The sequence below is a fragment of the Macrotis lagotis genome, chromosome 3, assembly GCF_037893015.1.
Source record: "Macrotis lagotis isolate mMagLag1 chromosome 3, bilby.v1.9.chrom.fasta, whole genome shotgun sequence".
Taxonomy (NCBI): domain Eukaryota; kingdom Metazoa; phylum Chordata; class Mammalia; order Peramelemorphia; family Peramelidae; genus Macrotis; species Macrotis lagotis.
The window spans coordinates 247,221,566-247,244,533 of NC_133660.1; the positions used below are offsets into that span (position 1 = coordinate 247,221,566).

Genomic DNA, 22,968 nt, shown 5'->3' on the forward strand with positions numbered 1-22,968 from the left:
TGATAAGTTTTTGTAACAGATTGCTCAGGGGAAAAGGAAGGCTGGGAAGAACTAGTTTTTAAACCTGGGAGAATGGAATGGGGGTACCAATAATAATTTTAAAGGAAAAGGCATAGCAATCACCCAAGAAGGAAAACATTTTTCTAGATTACAGTTTTGGTGATCAGAGTTGAATGAACCCTTGGCCTAAAGAAATCAAGTTAGGTTCATTTACAAAGACTGGAGACATGCCAAATCTGATTAAGTCCTGACTACCCCAGCTGGGAAGCAGACAGAGTAGAAATCAGGGCTCCTTAGCCTGGAGTCTGTGAATAAAACTTTTTAAAAAAATTCTGTTAACTGTATTTCATTATAATTTGTTTCTTCCTTAATCTTATATAGTTATATCTTCTACATAGTAGGGTTTATGCCATCTGAAAAAAAACCTAGGTAAAATTTTTTGGCCCTCCCATTGAAGCAGAGAAGTCTGAATTTTTTTCTTTTTCTTTTGATGGATTGTTTCCAGTATCATTTTGTAAAGTTTGAGTTGTGTTTACTCATAGGCTATATGTAGGTCAATGTTAAGTGAAAGTTCTGTATCTGTTATCTATTGGCCTTCTCATGTCATCTGTGACTTCCCCCAAACTCTCACCCCTCCCCAATTGCCACTTAATTTCTTATGCCTATCACTATACATCAATACCTAGTTGGGGAAAGTCTCAATGTGGAAGGCATAACTGTATATTTCATTTTACATAAACATGATTTTCAGGAAGTGAACATGGTCTTCATCAGACCGCCAAAGAGGTCCATGTTATTAAAAACCAAAACAAAGCGAATAATGCTCTCCCAAATTTCTCTTCAGTTCTGGTTAAATAGTCCTGCTCTTCTGATACAACTTAATTCTGAATAGATCATGAAATGTATCTACTGGATAAAGTACCAGACAAAAAAGTAGCCCTACAATTCAACAGAACCACTTGAAGAAATGCTTAAAAGAAACAATCTTAGCCAGATGGCAACACTATCAAAGTGAGATTTCCAGTATCAACCACTAATTCCTAGGTTTTACAAGGCCCAAATACCTACCTTAAGGGCTTGGTGGGGTGGAGGTCTAGAGAAAAAAACCTGGGTGGTTTAATAGAACTATAGATTCACAATCAGAGAACTTGGGTTCAAAACTTACTTTTACTATTATTCCATAAGACAGCTTTTATTAAACTATAAGACTCTGGCCAAATGGGTTAATCAAAGTCTTAGGTTCCTCATTTGTAAAATGAAGTTGTGATAATCTCATAGGTTCTTTCCTGCTTTGAATCTATGATGAAAGAAAAGGAAGGGGGCTGGGAGGAAGTAGCTGAATAAGGTTGGAGAGGGAGAAGAGACAAAGTATGTTTGAGAATAGACTCCCACCACTCTTGGGTGCTTACTTAGCCCCTCGGCTATTGGGGACCTTCTGCTAACTCAAGTTCAAATGGTTGGTTGGTTCTTGTCCTTGGTTATCTAAATGACATACTAAGTTTAAGACAAATGATAGTGTATCTGACTGTGGCTGATCAGATCAACATAAACTTGTATTGCTCTACCACAGGTGGGGTACAAAAAATCCATACGAACACCTGGGGTGGGTGCTCTAAACTTATGTATTTCATATTTCCTTTGACTTGCTTCAATTCTGCCTTGCTCACAGAGTGCAGCACCCTCTGTGATGAGAGCAGGCCATGCTGGACAATGTCTCCCATGTCTCCCGGTGTCTCCCATGCCGAGCAATCACTTCTAAAGTTCTTAAGAGACTTTAAAGGTGTCTAGCATCACTTCTGACCCCCTTATGAATTCAAGTTCATATACTTTGGGCAAAGTACTTAAACCTGCCTTAGTGGCATCACCTGTAAAATGGGGATTGATAGCATCTAACTCCCAGGGTTATTAAGATAAAAAGAGATAATTGCAATGAGCTCTGCAAATCTTAAAACACTATATAAATTGAATTGCAGTCTTGCATTGCTCACTGATAGCTTTTAAGAAATCAGCTGATTATAGATCTTGAATTGAAAGGGAAATCATTTAATAAATTTTACAACTAAGGAAACTGAGACACAGGGTCTTGTTATATTAGACCATAGAAACAGGTTAGATAGGTTCACAGCTACTTCATGTGCAAGGAAAAAAACTGGTTGAGTTGGGCCTAGGCACAAGTCATATCTGACTCTGGTCACTTAAACTATCTGCCTCAATTTCCTCACCTGTTTCAGAGTTGTTGGGAGCTTCAAATATGGTATTTTTAAAACTCTTTGTCATACAATGATGTTTTGTCCTTCATCTTTTAAAAATTTTATTTATGGCAATTGGAATTAAGAGTGACTTGCCCAAGGTCACACAGCTAAGTCAATTATTAAGTGTCTGAGCCTTATTTGAACTCAGGTCCTCCTGCCTCCAGGGCCATTACTCATTGCTTTATTCACTTGGTCACCTAGCCACCCCCTTGTCCTTCATTCTTGAAGAAGACCATGGCATCAGGTAGGTGAAGCCGTAAAAAAGTACTTGAACTGAGCTAAGTCACCAGCCTCCCTTTTTCCTAAGGAGCCATCTGGGTCCAGTGGCCAGATATGAATCAGGACGACAGGAGATGACCCTGGATATGAGGTGATCGGGGTTAAGTGACTTGCCCAAGGTCACACAGTGGCAAGTATCTGAGGCCACATTCGAACTTCTGTCCTCTGGACTCCAAGGTCGGTGCTCTATGCCCTGGTCCACCTAGCTGTCCCCCACCATACAGTAGGTGCTAAATAAATAGTGTTTATAAAACCTCTTCCCTGGATAGAGCCAAAGCACACAAATTACTCCCCCACTAGTCTAAGAGGGATGGGCTGCCGCTGCTGACGCTACTGCTGCTGCTGCTGCTAGGGCTTTCTCTTGGGGGTCTTCCCAACCAGCCCCCAGCTAAGCGCGCCCCGCCCCTCTCCCGCCCCTCCCCAGAGGCTTCCTCCTCGCCCCCGCCCCTCCCTCCCTAGGCCAGTGGTGCTGCTGCCCTTTAAGGGGCGGGTTTTTCTTCTCCGACTCAAAGTAACTTGATTGGAGTGAGTCTACCTCGGACTTGCCAAGAAGCCGGGGTGGGAAGGAGGAGGAGGAGGAGGAGGGCCCGAGGGAGGGGATCCCCGAAGCCGAATAAAGGCGGAGGAGGGAGGAGGGAGGAGGAGAGGAAGGGGAGGAGGCGGTGCCCTCCTCCAGCTCCGACCCCGGCCCGGCCGGCTGCCCTCGGAAACTTTCCTCTGGGGCTCCCGCTCCAGCCCCGGGCGGGCCCCGCGGCGGCCCCGGCCGAGCCATGAACCGGCTGGCCAAGCGCGGGAGCGAGACGCTCATCGAGATGGTGGCCACGGATGGTAGGTTCCTTCCCCGCTCCTTGGGGGAAGGGGACTGCGGCCAGGCCGGGCGCCCGCATTGGGGACAAAGAGACTGCCCCCCCCCCCGAGCTCGGATCTCCGGAGGCGCGGGGATCGCGGGGAGCGGGGATCGCGGGGCGCGGGGACGCAGCCATCCGGGCCCTGCCCGCCCGCAGAGCTGAACCCCGGCTTCCCTCCGGCAGCTGCTGCCCGGGCCCCACGTGGGGCCGCTCCGGGCCGGGGTTCGGGGCCTGGGGCTCGGCGCATCCCAGGACCGCGAGCTCCTCCTGGGCCGGGCTGGCCGGGGGGCCACCCCTCCTTCTCCCCTCCCCAGCTCCGCCCCCAGGAATGCTCAGGGCCGGGGGTTCGCGCCCCACCCTGCCCTGAATAGGGGACAGCCTCGTCATCGTCCTTGCCTCCCCGCGGTTTGGGGGCAGCCTCTAAGGGAGGGAGCCCTGCTCCCCGCCACTGATGGGGGTGGAGGGCAGGGTGGGGCAGGGAGGGCCCCCCCCCCCCCAAGCAGCGCTGAGTAATGGAGACAGCGGGCGGCCGGATGGGCGGGGGCGGGGGAGCTGAGCTGGACTGGGTGGGGTGGGAGACCCAGCTTCATGTACCTGTACCAGTCTGGGAGAGAGCGGCGCGGGGGTGGCCCCGGGCAGGGGGCACCGCTCACATTTTCCGGGCGGAGGCTGTTGTCAAATCTGCTGTTTCAGGAAAGGATGTGACCCTGGTGTTGACTCTGGGAGATACCCTCGAGAAGCCATGGGTCCGGAAGGGGTGGGCATGCCACCCTCGCTTAGGGGGAGTGCACCCCCTCCCTCTTAAGAACGGGAGTGAGGGAATCCTGGTCGTCTCACTGGGTGGACCTCCCTCCTCACTTCTCCGGTGTGATGGTCACCCTGCTGCGGCCGCCCTCCTCACTTATCCAATGTGGTTGGCACACTGGGTGGACCTCCCTCCTCACTTCTCCGGTGTGGGACATGTCTGTCTGGAGGATCATGAACAAAAGAGCATCTAGAAAAAGAGAAGTAGTCCTGAGAGTCTTACCTGATCAGGTTCACTGGGTTTGGCCCAACTTCTACTCTTTGGCAGCTTTTGACTTTGCCTTTTAATCCTCCATGAACATATTCCAGCCTTTTAAGGCCTTTTCACAATCCTGTTTTCTGTTGCTCTCTGGAACATGTTTTCCAAAAAAGCTCTAGCCTGTGCTTTAGTGGAATGAGGTGATTCCTGCCTGCAAATTTGGGAGAAAAACTTCAGCACCACAGTGTCCTCCCTGAAGAAGCTCATTGCATGCTTTATGTGGTCTTATAATGGTTTTTTTTAATGATTTATGAGCATCTAGATCTTTTAAAAAAAATTTTAATTAAGGCAATGAAGTTAAGTGACTTGCAAGGTAGCATTTGAACTCAGTTCCTCCTAATTCCAGGGCTGGTGCTCTATCCACTGGACCACCTAGCTGCCCCTTGGTCTTATAATGTTTTAGGAAGCTTTTAAAGGAGGTCTGATTATCTGAGAAATGAAGGGCCTGGGAAACCATTTAGTCAAGGAACGTTAGGAAGAATTCTGAATCTCAAGTCAAGTAAGTCTGCAACTTACTCCATGACACTGAGCAAGAATCTTAACCTTCATGGGACTTAGTTTCCAGAGTTGTTCAGTGAGGGAACTGGCTTCTGAAGTCCATGGCTTCTAAAGTCCCTTCCAGTTTTAAATTGAATTTTCTGTACCTGCGTAGGAATCCCCTTTCATAACAGAAGTTGCCATGGAGCTCAGATTTTGCAAAACTCTTTACAGAACTTCTTTTCATTTTGCAACAAATCAAAAAACAAGTCATCCAGCTTTAACTTGACCTTTTACTGAGGGAAATCCATGCCTGTCAAGACAGCTTATTGCACTTTTCCCTTACATCAAGTCAAAATCTCATCAGTGTCCCCTGGGCTTCTTATTGGACCCTCTGGCTGGACGGCAGATCCCTGAACTTCCAAATTTCCAGAGAAGCAGGGGGGCCCAGCACAGTACTCTTCCCATTTCCTGCTAGCTATATTGCCTGGACCTCTCAGGTCTGCACTTGATTTGTATTCAGGACCTCCTGACTCCAAGGCCAGTGCTGTATACACTATACCACTTAGCTGTCCCTCCCCATTAGAGTCTAAGCTCCTTGTATCCCAAGCTCTTGTCATACAGTAGGTGCTTAAGAAATCCTTTTTGACTGACTAACCCACAAATCTGTTTCCCCCTAAGTTCTTCCCATTTCTCCTCTTTGGGACTGAACTCTCTTCCTCATTACACAATTCTTCATTCCTCTGCCAGCTTAAAATTATTTCAAATCTGCTATCTTCTGTACCACAGAGACTTCTCTTCTCCAGGATTGTGTTCAATTCCTTCAGCAGATGCTAATACACCCAAACATACTCGCATATACACTCACAAATTATACATATGTATGTATGTATAAAAATATATATACATATGCATGTATATAAAATATATACACATACTACATATGTATGATAAAATATATACTATATGCATGCATGTATAAAATATATAAACATATACTGTATGTGTATGTATAAAATATATACATGCATGTATAAAATATACAAACATATATATGCACGAAACATACACATGTGTATATAATATAAACACATACATTATATATACATAAAATATATACATGCATGCATAAATATATAAACATACTATATATGCATGTATATGTATGTGCATATATATCTGTACATAGCATGTGAGATGTAAGCATGGGTAGATACACACACACACACACACACACACACATATATATATGTATGTTTCTATACACACAGGGACCTCTTTCTCTTCTGGTCACTCTCCTGTTTAACACTCTAGCTGATGACTTAGGGAAATGGGATGATCAGAAGAGAACACAATACTCCAGATAGGATTCCAAGAGGGCAGAGTACAGGGGTTGGTTCTATTTCTATTCAAAGCATAACCACAAAGCATTCCCTCAAACATGATTGAGGAGTATTTCTTCCACAGATTAAAAACCTGTTGAGTTAAGAAATAAAATTCCGCCCAAAGTTTCCATAACAATAATTATAACAGACTATTGAACTTAAAAAGAAAAAAAATCCTCATCACTGGGTAAGGAGAAATTTAAGCCTAGCATTGAAATATGAGCTTTTGGCTTTTCTATAGATTCTAATTGTTTAAATAAACTGATTGACTAGTCTTGTCAGTGTACAGATTAGTAGGGTTAGGGTCTGGTGCTTTTTAGAATGGCAATGAGTAAGTAGGCGACATTAGTAATCAGTTCCAGGGACTTTCTTCTGATAGAGACATTGACTTTCTCTCTTCTGTTGGGTATTACATTTCTCCACTTTGGTGTCAATGATCCCAAGGTCTGACTAACCTGATCTGGTTCATTTTTTTCTTTAAAATTTTATAGTAATTTTTCTTTAAAAGTTTATAGTAGGGGCGGCTAGGTGGCGCAGTGGATAAAGCACCGGGGTGCTGGAGTCAGTACCTGGGTTCAAATCCGGTCTCAGACACTTAATAATTACCTAGCTGCGTGGCTTTGGGCAAGCCACTTAACCCCACTTGCCTTGCAAAAAAAAAAAAAGTTTGTAGTAATTCAATAAATCAACTTTTGGAAGAGATAGCAGTAACTAAAAAGTTCTGGAACCCTTCCTGCCTGACCTCTGACCTTCTATGTGGACTGGACAGTTAAATTTTTGAAGTTGGAGGAGGGGAAAGGGAATAAGGGGGTCTATTAATCACCCACTATTTACCAAACACTGTGCTAAGTTTTGTTTTGTTTTGTTTTTGCAAGGATTAAGTGATTTTTGCCTAAGGTCAGCTAGGTAATTATTGTCTGAGGCTGAATTTGAACTCAGGTCCTGCTGACTCCTGGAGGTGCTCTATCCACTGCACCACCTAGCTGTCCCCTCTGTTAAGCACTTTTGAAGTATGAACTTATTTTTGAATCTTAGAGCAACCGATTATTTCCTCGATTTATAGTTGAGGAAACTGATAGGTTAAGGGACATGTGCAGAGTCATTTAGCCAGAAAAAGATCTGAAACTGGATTTGAACTCAGATCTTCCTGATTTCAAGATCAGGGTTTTCTCCATTGTATCACATAGATTAGTATATCTTTAATACCTAATTGTGGGGTTCCTGTCCATCTCTAAAGTGTCATTTTTGAGCTTGGTTGGTTTTACTTATTAGGACTAACACACAGTGCTATTATTTCCTGTACTTCATCTTTAATTTTTAACTCTGTGGATTGAAGTTGGCCTGCTACTTCACAGTTTGCTTTTTTTTTCTTGGACTTTTTTTTTTTTAGGTTTTTGAAAGGCAAATGGGGTTAAGTGGCTTGCCCAAGGCCACGCAGCTAGGTAATTATTAAGTGTCTGAGACCGGATTTGAACCCAAGTACTCCTGACTCCAGGGCCCGTGCTTTATCCACTACAGCTGCCCCAGTTTTGTTTCTTTTTTTGGTCCGCAATCAGGTTTAAGTGACTTGCCCAGAATCAGATAGCTAGTCAGTATCACTATCTGAGGTCAAATTTGAACTCAGGTCCTCCTGACTCTGGGACTGGGACTTGCCCAAGGCCACATAGCTCATCAATTAGAAAGTGTCTGAGGCTGGATTTGAACTCAGGTCCTCCTGATTCCAGGGTCAGTGTGCCATCTAGTCTCCCCCTTGTTTGTTTCTTTTTTAAACTCTCCTGGGTTGGTTTCAACACACCTGTTTCTTGCCTATGGTCATCTATACCAGCAGTCCTATTTTGCCTAAATCTCTGGGTGAAGAAGAGCAGCTGAGTTGCACAATGAACTTCAAAGACTGACCAATCCTCATGTTTTAGGGGAGGAGAAACTGGAAGACAAATGTTCCCTCTCTCCTTGTTCAGGGCCATAGACCATAAGGGAATGGGGGGGGGGTGGAATGGAGAAAGAATAAAAACAACAGCTGTGGTTAATAAACAGGCAAACTTTAACCACACTATATATTGTATCATATAATTGAATTGAAGTCCTCAGAGCATGTCACAAAAGCATAGAATTTTAGATGCCAAAGGAAACTCAGAGGCCCATCTCCCCTAATGGTGCAAGAATCACTTCTACATCACTTCTACATCTCTCACAAGGGCTTCTAATTCTTTGCTCAAAGATCTTCAGTGAGATTAGCTTGTTACATCCTATGAGGACCCATTCCCTCTAGAATAGTGCTATTCATAGGACAGGTCTTCTTAAAAATTTTTTTTTGCAAGGTAATGGGGTTAAGTTACTTGTCCAAGGTCACACAGCTAAGTAAATATTAAATGTCTGAAATCACATTTGAACTCAGGTCCTCCTGACTCCAGGCCTGGTGCTCTAACTACTGCAACAGCTAGCTGACCCAAATCTTCTTTTTTTTGACTCAATATCAAATCTAAATTTTGCTCTTTGCCTCTAGTTCTGGTCTATGAACACAAATAGAATATTCATGTTGCTGCTACCAAGATTATAAGAGAGAGATAACATGGTACAATGAAAAGAGGTTCATCTGGAATCAGAGAATCTGGTTCAAATGCTAGGTTTGCTATTACTATCTAAATGATTTTTTGGGCAAGTCACTGCCTATGCTCTATTGGGATTTTTGTTCTTGGACCTTACATTTTTCTTTCTTTCTTTTTTTTTTGCAAGGCAAATGGGGTTAAGTGGCTTGCCCAAGGCTACACAGCTAGGTAATTATTAAGTGTCTGAGACCAGATTTGAACCCAGGTACTCCTGACTCCAGGGCCGGTGCTCTATCCACTGTGCCACCTAGCCACCCTGGACCTTACGTTTTTCTAAAATTTTCTTGAATTTTAAATTATTATTGTGTGTTTTGAGGGGCATATAGAAATTTTTTTTGCGTGTGAATTGAGGCAATATCATCAATTAGAAACTTTTTGGTGACTTCCTTTTCTTTTCTCTTTTTCTTTTTTTTGATTTTTTGTAAGGCAATGACTTGCCCAAGGTCACACAGCTAAGCAAATATTAGTGTCTGAGTTCAAATTTAAACTCAGGGTCCTCCTGACTCCAGGGCTGGTACTCTAACTACTGCGCTACCTAGCTGCCCCCCTTTTTTTGATGACTTTCAAGAAATGGTTGACATCTTACTGTCTTGGGATAGAAATAGTTCATCTTTTATTTCTCTGGACTGGAGGAAATGATACTTCCCTGTCTGTTGAGTGATGATTAAACAAAAAAAGTCTAATTCAAGTATAGAGGTCTCCTAATTATCCTGGAGGAAGTTCTAAGAGAAGCCAGCCACAACAAGAGATTGACTCAGAGTTGTTGACTTAAAATCTGATCACTGTTGATGGGGTGTACTAGTCTTACAGTTAGAATGACTGAATCCTGGTGTATCATCCTGTTTCTTGATGATGGCTTGGGTGAAAAGTTGGGTGTTGTTTATCTTACATCTTCATTTTTCCAAAAAGAATCTCAGAACTGAGAGCGCCAATAACAACTTGTATTTTTGGACCAAAGATCTAGAAGCAGAAGCAGCCCCAGGAACCATCCAGTCCAATAAGACAAGATATATTTCTTCACTGCATACTATGCCCAGCCTAGGGGATACAAGGCGAAAAAAGAGGAAATGAGTTCTTGCTCTCAAAGGATTATATACAGAATAAATATAAAACAAATATAATAAAAATATGAAGTACTTAGGGAAGAAGGGGACAAGTTGTGCTTGAATTGAGATTTGAAGGAAGTGATACATTCTCTGGGGTAGAGCTGAGGAAGAGGAGTGTATTCTGTGTATAAGGCATGGCCCATAGAAAGGTGTAGAGATGGAAAATGGACTGTTCTGGGTGAGAAACAAAGAGAACAATTTGTGTCATGGAGTATAGGACTGGAGGTAGTGTACAGTGAAGTTGGAGAATTGCTTAGAGTTAGCTTGTGAGTGGTTTAACACCAAAAAGCAGTAGGGGAAACATTGGTTATTGTAGAAAGGAGTTAAGCAGTCAGAATCATCCTTTTCTTCTTTTTTTTTTAAATTTTTATTTATTTAGGGCAGTGGGGTTAAGTGACTTGCCTAAGGTCACACAACTAGGAAATTATTAAGTGTCTGAGGTTGGACTTGAACTCAGGTGCTCCTGACTCCAGGGTCAGTGCTCTATCTACTTGTACCACCTAGCTGCCCCCAGAATCATCCTTTAGGAAAATCAACGTGACAGTTTTTTGGAGGATAGATTAGAGCTGGGAAAAACTTTGAGGTAGACAGACCAAATTGGAGGATATTGCAGTAGAAGAGGAAAGAGGCCTAATGTGTGTAATAAGAAGGGGAAAGATGTAAGAGGAGTTGTGAAGGAAGGAATGACAAGATTTGACAATTGTTTGGAAACATTAGGTAAAGGAGAATAAGGAAGTAAGGAGGACAAATCTGAGATACCAGAACGATGTTGGTGGTATCTCCTCAACAGAAATAGGAACCCTTGGATGATGAGGGTATGAGCTCTGTTGTGGATACATTATATTTGAGATCTCTCTGACTCATTGGTGATATGAGATCAGTAAAGAAACCAGGCTTGGGATAGTTCTGGGTACTTAAAGATGATAATTCAACTTTAGGTGACTCATGTCTTTAAGTGAGAGAGAAAAGAAGGTTAAGGAGGCTTTAATAGGAATGATGAAATGGCAGTGGAAATCAGATATGTGGAAGATCTAGGACAGAGTATCATGAGGTCATCTAGACCAGCCCCCTCAATTTACAAAGGAGGAAATTAAGGCACAGAAATGAAGTGATTGTTTAATGGTACACAGGTACTAAGTTGTAAGGCCAAGATTTGAACCCAAATTTGACTCTAAGACTGGGGAGTTTTTCCATCTAAGGTCTCACAAATGAATCCCAGTCTAGTTCCTCTGACAACTAGTCCTGTACAATTTCCACCTTTCTATGTTAGTCCTAGATCTGCCACTAGCCCTGTGTGACCTTGAACAAGCTGCCTCTCATATATTGGTCTTAGTTTTCCTTGTACAGTGTTAATATACTTAAGTATTTGAGTTTTTATTTTTCTGGCAAGTTTATATAAAGAGAAATTACTTCTCTTACCCCCTCCCCCAATGCCTTTCTAAGATAAAATATACCTATCACCGATTAAAATCTTAATTATTTGCTAGTTTGAGATTTCTGCTACTTAAAATGGAAAGTAAGATGGTGTATTTGGGGGGGGTGGGAGATGGGACTCTAGAGATGGTCATCCTGTGGAAGTATAACACTTCTTACCTGCCACTCCTTTAGGAAAAAAATACTATATCAAAGGATAGAGAAATAGAAAGGACCTTTTAGTCCATTCTATTTATTTATAGATAGGGAAACTGAGGCCAGAAATTTGACTTATCTACCAGCATGCAGGGAATCTTGGAACATCAGAATTTGATCTTGTGAAACAGATTTGTATTTAGAGTGAGAGAATTTGAGTTTGAATTTCAGCTTTGCTCCTTACCCTTTGTGGAGAAGATCATTGATTCCCAAAGGGGTCCAAAAGACTGAAACTATTTTGACAATTTAAAAAATAATTAAATAACAATAAAAAATGATTATTTGCTTTTTTAAATGCCTTCCTCTGGTCCTGCTACCTATTTATATGAGGGTGGATTTTCTAAATATTTCAACCAAAGCAGCATCTCAATAAATTGAATGTAGAAGTAGATATAAGAATCCAGCTTTTTTCTGTTAAACTAAGACATTAAAGAGTTTGCAAAATTATGTAAAACAATGAAACTCTTCTCACTATTTTTTGCTCTTTAAAATAGTTATTTTTAATAAAATTATTTTAAACATGTAATGGTTTTTATTATTTTTAAATGATCCATTCTAATTTCTATTATGGTAAATATTGATAGCAAATGCTCTTAGTGGTTTTCAATATTTTTTGAGTATAAAGAGGCCCTAAGATCTAAAAGTTTTAGAACTTCTGGACAGGAAGATGTTTAACATTTCCTTTTAGATACAAAGTTGAAATTTTACAACTTTCTACTAACTTGCATTCAGCAGACTGCCTTTAGAATGCTTTCACCTACAGTTTCAGCGTAGGCCTTGTTCCATTGGATTGAAAGATAGGAAATTAGGGAGTTTATATTGCCAATTCAATCATAGAATGGTTGAGCTGGAAAAGGACCTTAGAACTCCTACTTGGATATAATGTTAAAGGGCTTTCCTTATAATAACCCCGTTTTTTGCAGTGGGGTTCATGAGAATATGTGATTTGCCCACTATCATACAACCAGTAAGTATCAGAACTAGGGTCTGAATGGAAGTGTTTTTGATTTTGTCTAGTACCAGACCAAGCTGCAGAACGTACACACTTAATTTGATCCTCTTGTTTAAAAATGAGGAAATTCATTGGGGAGTGGCTAAACATGTTGTGGTATAGGATTCTGATGGGGAATATATTACAATGTTGTAAGAAATGATGAACTCCATGATCTTTGGAAAACATGGAAATGCCTGTACAAAACAATGAAGAGCAAAATGAGCAGAACCAAAAGAATAATATATACCGCATTATTATTTTAAGAATGACTTTGAGTGAATAAGTCATTTTGACTATTATAAATAATATGAGTCCAATGATAGCCATCTCTAGGGTTCTGGGAGGGAGGAAAAAAAATAAATTTTCATAATAATTTTATATATTTGAAAGGAATACCATATTATATAATAGCTTTGAAGTTTTATGAGCAATCATCTTTTTTATTATACTGTTATGAAAATGCTTGTTTTATTCCATAAATTAAAAGTAAGATGAATTTTTTTTAAAAAAAAGGAAACTGAGGCCAACAGAAATAGTGACTTGCCTGAAAATCTGACAGCTAGTTAGTGACAAATTCAGGATTAGAACCCATGTCTTCTGAACTCCATTTCTCTCCCTCCCTCTCCTGTGATTTCCCCTATATCTGTGATTTCAACACAGCATGATTTCAGTGTGGGAAACTTCTTGATGTGGAAACTCCACCCACTGATCCAGAGTTCCAGCTGGTCTAAAGCATTTTGTCTTAAAGGAATCTAGGGAATGTTAAGTAACTTGCTTATGGTCACCTGCAAATATGTGTCAAAGGCCAGTCTAGAACCCAAACCTTTTGATCCCATGTTTGGATCTCTACCTTTTCAGCCACATTACTTTTCTATATTCACTCTAGTGAATGTCTATGTTGGGCTTTTCTCCCCCCTCCTTTCTCTTGCAATCTCTATTACAGCAATATTTCAAAAATTACAAGATAACATATCCTGTATCAAAACAATTTGAAAATATAGAGGCCTCAAAATTATTTAGAAACTTCATTTTTGACATACTGACAACTTTGCTCTTAAATATTTGCCAACAGATCAGATTATTTGTAGGTAATAATGAAACCCAGTTCCTCAGATGGCAGGGACATATAACCAAGAAGATATAATCAGAAATGTTAATGGGAAGGATTGTTGTGGGAGGAATGCACCCAAGTTCATTTACATAATCAGAAGGAAGGGATCTGACTATAAGAATCCCTTCTGGGAATCATATCTCAATTTTTAACATTCATTTAAAAAATAATTTGAGTTCTAAGTTTTCTCTCTACTTCCCTCTTTCTCCTCCCCACCCCAGTTAAGCAATTTGATATGTATTTATGTACAATCTATGATGCATATCTCAGGCAAGGCCTCACTCTTCCAGCTTTCGCAGAAAAATCTGCTGTAAGGGAACGCTGGTCCTGGTCATTTAAAAAATTTTAAAATATTTATTATTGTTGGGAAATTTCTTTCTTAGATCCATGTTGCATCTACAGCAAAAGTGTCAGATTCCTCAGTAAAACTCCCATGTACTCAGAAACCAGATGAAAATATAATTGAGAAATGTTTAACAAAATAAATAAAAATATAATACAACACAGACAATGTTAATTTGAGATTTTGGAAGTCTATATAGATCTGCAAGGACTAGCTCTATTTGAATTTGACAACTGCTTTACAATTTAGAATGAAATTACCATAGATTTAGAGATGGAAGGGGAGTTCACAGATCATCTATTAAAGTGTAATGCAGTGACTCTTTTCACTTAGGGAGTAAGAAGTAAATGGTTTTGTCTTTCAGTCATTTTTTTGGTGAATCCAACTCTTAATGAATCCATTTGGAGTTTTCTTGACAAAGATTTCTTGCCATTTTCTTCTCTAGCTCATTTTACAGATGAAGAAACTGATACAAACAGGGTGAAGTGACTTGCCCAGGGTCATTCAGGTAGGAAGTGCAGGAGGCCTGATTTGAACTCATGAAGATGAGTCTTCTGGACTCTAGGACCAGTGCTCTAGCTACTGTCACACCCAGCTGCCCTTAAGTAACAAAAACATGATTCAAATTTGAATCCTCTCACTCTAAATCCAAATTGCTTTCCATTGCCCATAGATTTACTCCATCTTCCCAACCTAAGTAGAACAATTGTAGTTCCTCTTTCTCATCACTTCTCTTAGTTTGACCTTCACTAGGCTAAATGGTTTCTCTTTTAACTTCCCATATGACCTAAACTTGGAGTTTTTCACCCTCCTGGATGCCCTGATCTAAGAACTAGCCATCATATTGACATTATTCCTTAAATGTAGTACTAAGACCTGAACACAATGCTGCAGATGGGGTGTGACCAGAATAGAGATACCATGGGAGTAACACCTCCTTATTCCTGGGAGTCTTGCCTCTCTTAATGTTCCTGTTAGCATTTTTCACTGCCAACTCAAACTGGCTGACTCACATTCAGCTTGGAGTCCACTGTAGTCATCTGGAATTGGGGCCTCTTTGCATTTTTTTCAAAATAGGTTTAGGCTGTAAAAAAATTCATTTTTATCTGGCTAGGAAGAGTTTACTAAGCACATTCATAGGGCTTGTGGTTTATTTAATTCAACTCCCTGAAAGGACCTAATTTCATAACAGCTTAATGAAACTTTCATGAAAGTGTTTAGCTTGCACTTTCACTCATGGTTATTCCTTTGCCTGCAGAATAATGGAGGTTCAGTGTGTTTTCATATTAAAAGTACTTAACAAATTATCATTTATTTGTTGTTAAGTCATTTTTGTCTGAGGCCAAATTTGAACTCAGGAAGATGAGCCTTTCTGAAGTCTCCAGGCCTGGCATTCTGTCCACTCACCACCTAGCTGTACGTCTAGTTTACTTACTTCCCTGAATGACATAGACCTTCACCCCTGTGTCTGCTTGTTGGATATAAGAAACTGAAGCAAGGAGAGCAATCATTGATGATATCTGAACTGGAAAGGGGCTTATAGATGAGGAAACTAAAGTTCAACACAATCGATTTCAATGTCTGTAAAGAATAATGTTTTTTAATAGACATGTAAGTATATAAGTTGCAAGAAAATAGTGAATTTTGGACTTTTCTTTAGCTTACTTTTAAAAGAGGGTAGAAAGAAATATATCAATGAATTTATAGATAGTAATCCATAACAATGTTAGGACAGATCTTCCTGAACCCCAGAAGAACTCTCTATACAATATACTCTACTGCCCTAGGAATTATCCTAGAACTTCACATTTAGAACTCAAAGGAAAAATAAAAATCATCAACCAGTCCTCTCATTTTCTACAAGAGGAAAATGAGTCTCAGAGAATTGATTCACTCAAGTTCACATAGTAAATGACAGGAACAGAATTGGAGCCCAATTTATCTGACTCCAAATTCATTGTCTCTTTTCATTTGGATGGTCTCCATATATGACATTTCACCCCTACTGTCTCCCAACCCCATATTTTGAATACATCAGATGCCTTTTTGCAAGGCAGTGGGGGCTAAGTGACTTGCCTAAGATCACATAGCTAGGTAATTATTAAGCATCTAAGGTCAGATTTGAACTCAGGTCCTCTGGTGCTCTAACCACTGCACTACCTAGCTGCCCCGCCAGTGCTCTATGTTAAAATTACTTTGAATTATTTTGTCTATACATTGTGTTTCTTTGCCTATGGTGTGTTTCTTTTCCCTCCGCATGCTTGCCCCCTCATCCATACTACAAGCTTCTGGAGAACATATCCCTTGTATAATGTAGGCCCTTAATGTAGATTATTTTATTGAATTGAATTGCAACCTTTTAATTGGCCATTAATAATCTATGGAGAACATAGAGAATGAAAGTCCTACACTCAACACCCATTTAACTCTTTTTATCCACTTGTCCTTTTAGATTGTTTAATATGGGAAATATTAAGCATGCTGACTGAACCAGGACCTAATTAAATTAGGGAGCAACACATAGGGGAATTTCTTAAAATTGGTTTTTACTGAAACATAAGTCTAGGGGCAGTAAGGAGGTAAGAGTGGATAGAGTACCAAGGCTAGAGTCAGGAGGATCAAAGTTCAAATATGATCTGACACTTATTAGCTGTGGAACCCTGGGCAAGTCTGATTGCTTTCAAACCTAGCCCCCCCCCCCCCCAACAAACAAACAAATATAAATGCACAGATATTTAATACCAGAAACCTATTCATGTACCAAGGGTAGAGTTTTTTGATATTGGAAACATATGTGGAAGTCCATAATCCCTAGTGGACAATTATAAACAGAGGGCCAATTTCTAGACCTTGCAAGGGCCTACAAATGTTGAGCCCTAGTTCCAGTACTGGTATGAATCTTATTTTTTGAGTTTCATCCATTTCATAAAAGGGTGCTTGGGTTGATTTCTGAAATATTGAACTTTTACAAATCAAAATTAAGTCTTTAAGAAGTGGCTACCCAGAGGCACTCCTTTCCTATTTTTAGAAGGTGCTGTGTGGCAAGCTACACCCCAAACCCATATTCATTTCAGTGGGATCTGCTAGGTTGACTGAATTCAGTTCTATTAATAGGTTAAAGTTCAGCTGTCACTTTCACACTGAGATAAAACTACTTGGAAATCACTTCTCCTCTGATAAAGAAATTCAGTCTCCCTTCTTTGAACAAACCAAAACAAACATTCTAGCTTCTTGTGCTGCACATGCAGTCCGAGTACCAGATTTCAACCAGCTCTACCATTTTTTACCTGTTTTTACTTTGGCCAAGTCATTTTCCTTCTCTGGACTGTATTTTAACCTCAACTGTAAAAGGAGAGATTTACAGTAGGTTAGTCTATTTGAAATCTTTTGATCTGGATAATGTTACATGTTTTATTCCCTCCCCCCCTTTATTGATTATCCAGATAATAGCCTCCTTTCCCTATGTGTAGATATTTGAAAGAAAGTCATTCAAAATGTGACATAATCTTTATTTTCAAATCTTTTCTCCAGCATATTAATAAGGTAGTAGATGAGGCTTTGGGGAAATTTTGGTTCATCATGAAAGCTATTTAACAAAATCATAATTTACTTCATTGCTTTCAATGAACAAATGGTTACCAAAGCTCTCTGGCCTTGTTTGATCCTGGGAAAGATTTGGATACTGATGTTTGTTCTGCTTGCCTCCTATGGGTGGTGAATGACTACAGTGTGTGATACATTAAAGTCCTTTATGAGTTCTGATGATGATGTTTGTCTATCCTTGAAGGAGACCATGACATCAGGGAGGTAATGTCATGACAAGCAAGTGAATAGAATTTGAATGACGTAGTGCTGGGCTAAGTCACCAGGTTGGTGACTCCTCCAGAGCCATCTGAATCCAGTGGTCAGATATAAGTCAAGATGACTGAAGATAGCCCTGAATGTGAGGCAATCAATATTAAATGACTTGCCCAAGGTCACACGGCTAGGAAGTGTTATGTATCTGAAGGCCAGATTTGAACTCAAGTCTTTCTGACTCTAGGGTTGGTGCTCTATCCATTGCACCACTTATCTACCCAATGAGTTCTATGTAATTGAAGCTCTCATTATGTTATTTATTTATCTATTTGTGAATCCATTTATCCATTTATTTTTACTCATTTGTTTATTCATTTATTTATTATGTTTCATACCAGAGAGTATATATCCCATCTCCAAATGAAATAAACTAGGCACCCAGAGTAGGAAGAATGGATTCAGTCCAAACTAGCCAGTCACACTCTTTGAATCTCAGTTCCTAGTCTGTTAAACAAAGATGATTATAATAATAGAGTAATGTCTACTTCTAAGGGTAGTTGTGAGACTCATGGGAAATCAAGCCTATGAACACATCTCAGACTTTAAGGTGCTATATACATGTCTATGATTATTGTTGTTGATATTAATATTATTATCAATAGGGGTGACTAGGTGGTGCAGTGGATAGAGCACCAGCCGTGGAGTCAGGAGTACCTGAGTTCAAATCCGGCTTCAGACACTTAATAATTACCTAGCCGTGTGGCCTTGGGTAAGCCACTTAACCCCATTTGCCTTGCAAAAAAACCTAAAAAATATTTTTATCAATATCATCATTAGCTCTAATCCTATCTGTACTGTACATATCCATCTCTGGCCTCAGGAAAGTGGGTTGAGAAATTGGCATGGATGAGGTCTATTTTTTCCTTAATATTTGTGAAAAGAATTAAAGAGAAGTGTTCAACTCCAAATGGAGTTAGCAATAGCATCTTCCTAGGTGGAGGATATTAGTATGTGTCAAAATATAGCCATAGACACTAAATACCAATTCTCTTTTACATTGTTTTTGTTACAAAGTGTTTTGTATTCATTATCTCATCCAGTCCCCATGACAGCCTTGTGAAGTAGATAGAATAAGGTTTCCTTATTTTATAGATGAAGGATCAGAGATAGAGGCATGGTGGATAACGTGGCTGGGCCTGGAATCAAACTGTAAAGCACCTTGGAAACTTTAAAGCGCTATACCAGCAGTGTTTCTTGGAGCAGCTAAATGAAATGGTACAGTAAGTAGAATGCCAGACCTGGAGTCAAGAGCATTCATCTTCCTTAGCAAAAATCTAGCTTTAGACTTTTATTGGCTATTTGACCCTGTTCAAGGACTCTTAAGCCTCTCTGGCTCTCATTGACTAGTCAATGTGGGTCTCAGTCCATTTCCCAATTGGTGCTTGTTTAGACTGCCATGGCTCAGCCTAAATGTAAATAGCAATTGATTCTCTTTTGGATAGAAATCCTGAGAATCTTCCACTTTCAGATTTAAAAAAAAAAAACCCTAGCTAAAGGAGGCTATTCTTTGTCTCATTTCTTGCCTAGCCTTAATCCCTGAATGGGCATTGCTTCAGTCAAACTGAAATCTATTCCCTTAAAAAGACCCAGGTCTCCCACTGCATCCAGGGCCATCTCAAGGCCTCCTGATCAATATTTGGTCACAGGACCCAGATGACTCGAAGAAAAAGTGAAGCTGCTGACTTTGCTGACCAGATGACTTATAAGGAAAAGTCCCTTGCTCACTTAAATCCAATTCACTTGCAAGCCATGGCATGACCTTCCTGAAATGATGGTCCTCTTCCAGAACACACAACAACCCTGGCCAAGTCACTTAAATCTCTGTTTGTTTCACTTTCCTCAAGTGTAAAATGTGAGGCTCAAATGAAATACTTGTTAAGTCTTTAGCATAGTATCTGGCACATAGCAAACAGTATATAAATATTTATTTCCTGTCCCTCCCCTTCTCTTCCCTAGTATATGGCACAGAGGAGTTCTAGTCATTAGATTGGTAAATCTCTCACTTTTCATTCCTATATAATCTTTTTGATGTGAACTTGAAAGACTCATTAATGGTGGTGCTATAGAAATAATGAATTCAGGAGAAACAGATTTGGAGTGGGGGAAGTTAATGAGTTCAATTTTGGACAAGCTCAATTGGAGGTGACAGTAGAAAATCTTGAGGAGATGTGGGTCTGGAGTTCAGAAGAAATACCAATGCTAGAGAAAGATATGAGAGTCATCAATGAAAAAAGAGGGTATTAAAGGTGAGAAGAAATAATATTGACAAGGGAGACATAGTGGAAAGATAAAAAAAAGGAGATAAAGTAGAGGTTAGAGCTAACTCCTCATTATGCCATCTGCATTGGGCGACCACCCTTCTTTACTTGTCTCGTTTTCCTTTGCTATTATCCCAGGTTCTAAGGCTATTAAGAAGTTTACTCTAATATGTCCTTTTTAAAATTACTATAATTGCACCATCTCTAATCAATTATCTCAGGCTATCAAATTTTATTTTAAAAAATTTTCTGATAGCTATAACTGTGTGTTCTTGGACGTGTGGTATAGGGGAGTACACTTCTCCCTTTCACATAGCAAGGGTTAAGGGTATGGTGCCCTTAGTCTTTAATATCCATGCAAAATTTTTTGAGCCTCTGGGGAAAAAAATGATTTATTTTGTTCTTTTATGTTGTGATTCTAGAACCTTTTTGTCAAATTTGGGTTGATATTATATAATGCTATACATATATTTTGCATTTTGACTTTCTAAACTTTTTCTTTGTCATTTGTTGGCCTTTGCATTTCATCTGAGGCTTCCATAAGACTCTCCCCCAAATTCCCATTCAATTCCCATTTACCATAACCTCACTGAGGAAAGTCACAATATGGAAGATTAAGACTAATTTGCAGAGAAAGTTCTGACCTGCATCTGTAGAGGATATTTCATCACTTGGAAGTTTCTTGCACCAAGGAAATCATAGTTCTAGTTCATAACGTATTTATTAATATATTATTTATTTAGTGAACTAGAGAAACTTTTTCCCCCAATAAATCTTTTGTTCTTATCACAGCTTTGCCTCCTAGGTTTAAGTAAACATTAAGATTACTGAGTACTGTTCTGTTTTATTAAACATCATCAACAATAAAACAAAGTCCTAACTTTATAATGTATTATCTCTAAGAAAGATAATAGGCAAACGTTATTAGCCATCTCTATAACTACCTTCTTACCTAAACTCTGGAAACCTAGACCCAACATTTGATTTTCTCATGATACCAATTAAAGTCTTTCTTAAGCATTCTCTTCAATTACTTTGAAAGGTAAGGCTTAAATCCATTTCCCTCAGAAAATAAGGCTTCTTAATCCTTTTCTGTCTTTTTCATCCATTACAGTTAATTTATCCAGAAGGACTGTAAAACTCTCTGTCTTCTCAGATTCTTCAGTTGGATTGGTAATTTTAAGATCCTACTGAATCTCTAGAGTCTGTGAGAGATGATTCTATTGAAGTAAATGTTACAAAGGGGAGATATGGGATATGCTTTAGGAAGCATCAGGATTCAGAAGTCTAGTTCATTGAACATTTTTTAAAGGACATAGGGTTCTATTGTAGAAGGAGTTTGGGATCTGGAATATGGGGTCATACATCAGTTTTGCCACTTAATTTCTTAGCTGAACTTGGCAGTTCCCTTCTACTCAGCTTCCTTATCTGTAAAATGAGGAGCTTGGACCAGATGACGTATAAGGAAAGTCCCTTCCTTTTGGAGCTCCAGGATCCATTGATAAAACTAAAGAGAGAAACTTGGGGAATATTTATTATTTATAAGAACTTTGGAAGTGATTGTGTGACATGGTGAAACTGGCCCATCATGATGTAGCCTTATTAAAGAAGGCCCTGTGCTCTTATGAACAAAGGAGAATTGAGATAACTCAAAAGAAATGCGGGATCCACAAATTTAGAGAACTTATCTCAATGTTCACATGAACCATTTGTGGACTTGTGGTATTCTGAACCTTTTAAGCTTGTATTGGTCTGATCAGCCACAGCCACTCTAAGATAGTGATGCCATTTGATACTCTTCGAGAAGGAAGGACGACAGCTAACCAAATACTATGACAAGAAGTCAGGAAAGTAGATGGGGAAGAGTTGACTAGGGATGTAGGCAGACATTTCGGAGGGTGCTGTCATGCCAAAATGTCAATGAAACACTTAATAAAATGAGTTTTTTTAGAAGTACTGTATTACTACTTATTACTAGATTCCTTTACAATAATTCTGGATAGAATCCTAGGGTAGAAGGAGCTCATACCAAATATAGTAGCAATGAATGTTCCCTGAATAGTTGAGTGAGTCCTTACTGAAGTATGTTTACATTTTTCTGGGTGTTAGTATAAAAAGGCCTTCCTCTGATTTTTCTGACTTACTGGATTGGTCTGATCTAGATTAGAATTTTCTTTGCCTTATCATTTAAAAGTCAACCAGAAAGAGTGAGTGTGTGTTTATTTTTTTTAACTGAATAGTTCCCTGCCTTGGTAAAACAATGGCTGTACAATTCTGTGACTTGGGTGGAGGGTGGGTGGTTGAAATAAAAAGTACAGGGAGTACAGACAGATAAAAATTAGATTACCTAAGGGAGACCAGGCAGCCCTTCCTGACCAGATCTGAGTATAGACTTTCTGTTAACTGATTGTATTGCTGTAGGATATTGGGATTCAGAGGCTGAATGTTCTCTCCTAAAACATATCCTCTAGAATTCTTCTTAACCTGGAGTCCACAGATGCTTAAGGGATCTGCCGAGGACTCCAGGTTATTTGATTTCTATGAATTCTAAGATGGTCAGATGTCAAGTTGACATTTGATCTGAAGCTTGAAGGAAACTAGGGATTGGCAGAGGAGAGAGTTGGGGGTTAGCCCTGGCAAAAGTCAGTAGGTGAATGCAGCAGGAACTTGACTAAGATGTTCTAGATTAGACGGAGCAAATCTCAAAAAACCAGAGGATGCTTGCTTAGTAATGACTTATTACACTTAATACCTTAGCA

General features: G+C 39.8%; 1 protein-coding gene and 1 pseudogene across 3 annotated transcripts in view; one reads left to right on the plus strand and one right to left on the minus strand.

The window, feature by feature from the left end:
• LOC141518397 (TIP41-like protein) overlaps positions 1–22,968 on the minus strand; it is a 222,997-nt pseudogene that overhangs the window by 67,202 nt on the left and 132,827 nt on the right.
• LOC141518396 (anoctamin-5-like) overlaps positions 3,162–22,968 on the plus strand; it is a 141,070-nt gene continuing 121,263 nt past the window's right edge. The window contains exon 1 of one of the 3 annotated variants that reach the window (XM_074230388.1): positions 3,162–3,359. In XM_074230388.1, coding sequence (XP_074086489.1) covers positions 3,302–3,359 — 58 coding nt within the window. In that variant the 5' untranslated portion in view covers positions 3,162–3,301. The remainder of the gene's footprint in view (positions 3,360–22,968) is intronic. The other 2 variants (XM_074230386.1, XM_074230387.1) reach the window with 2 other exon arrangements.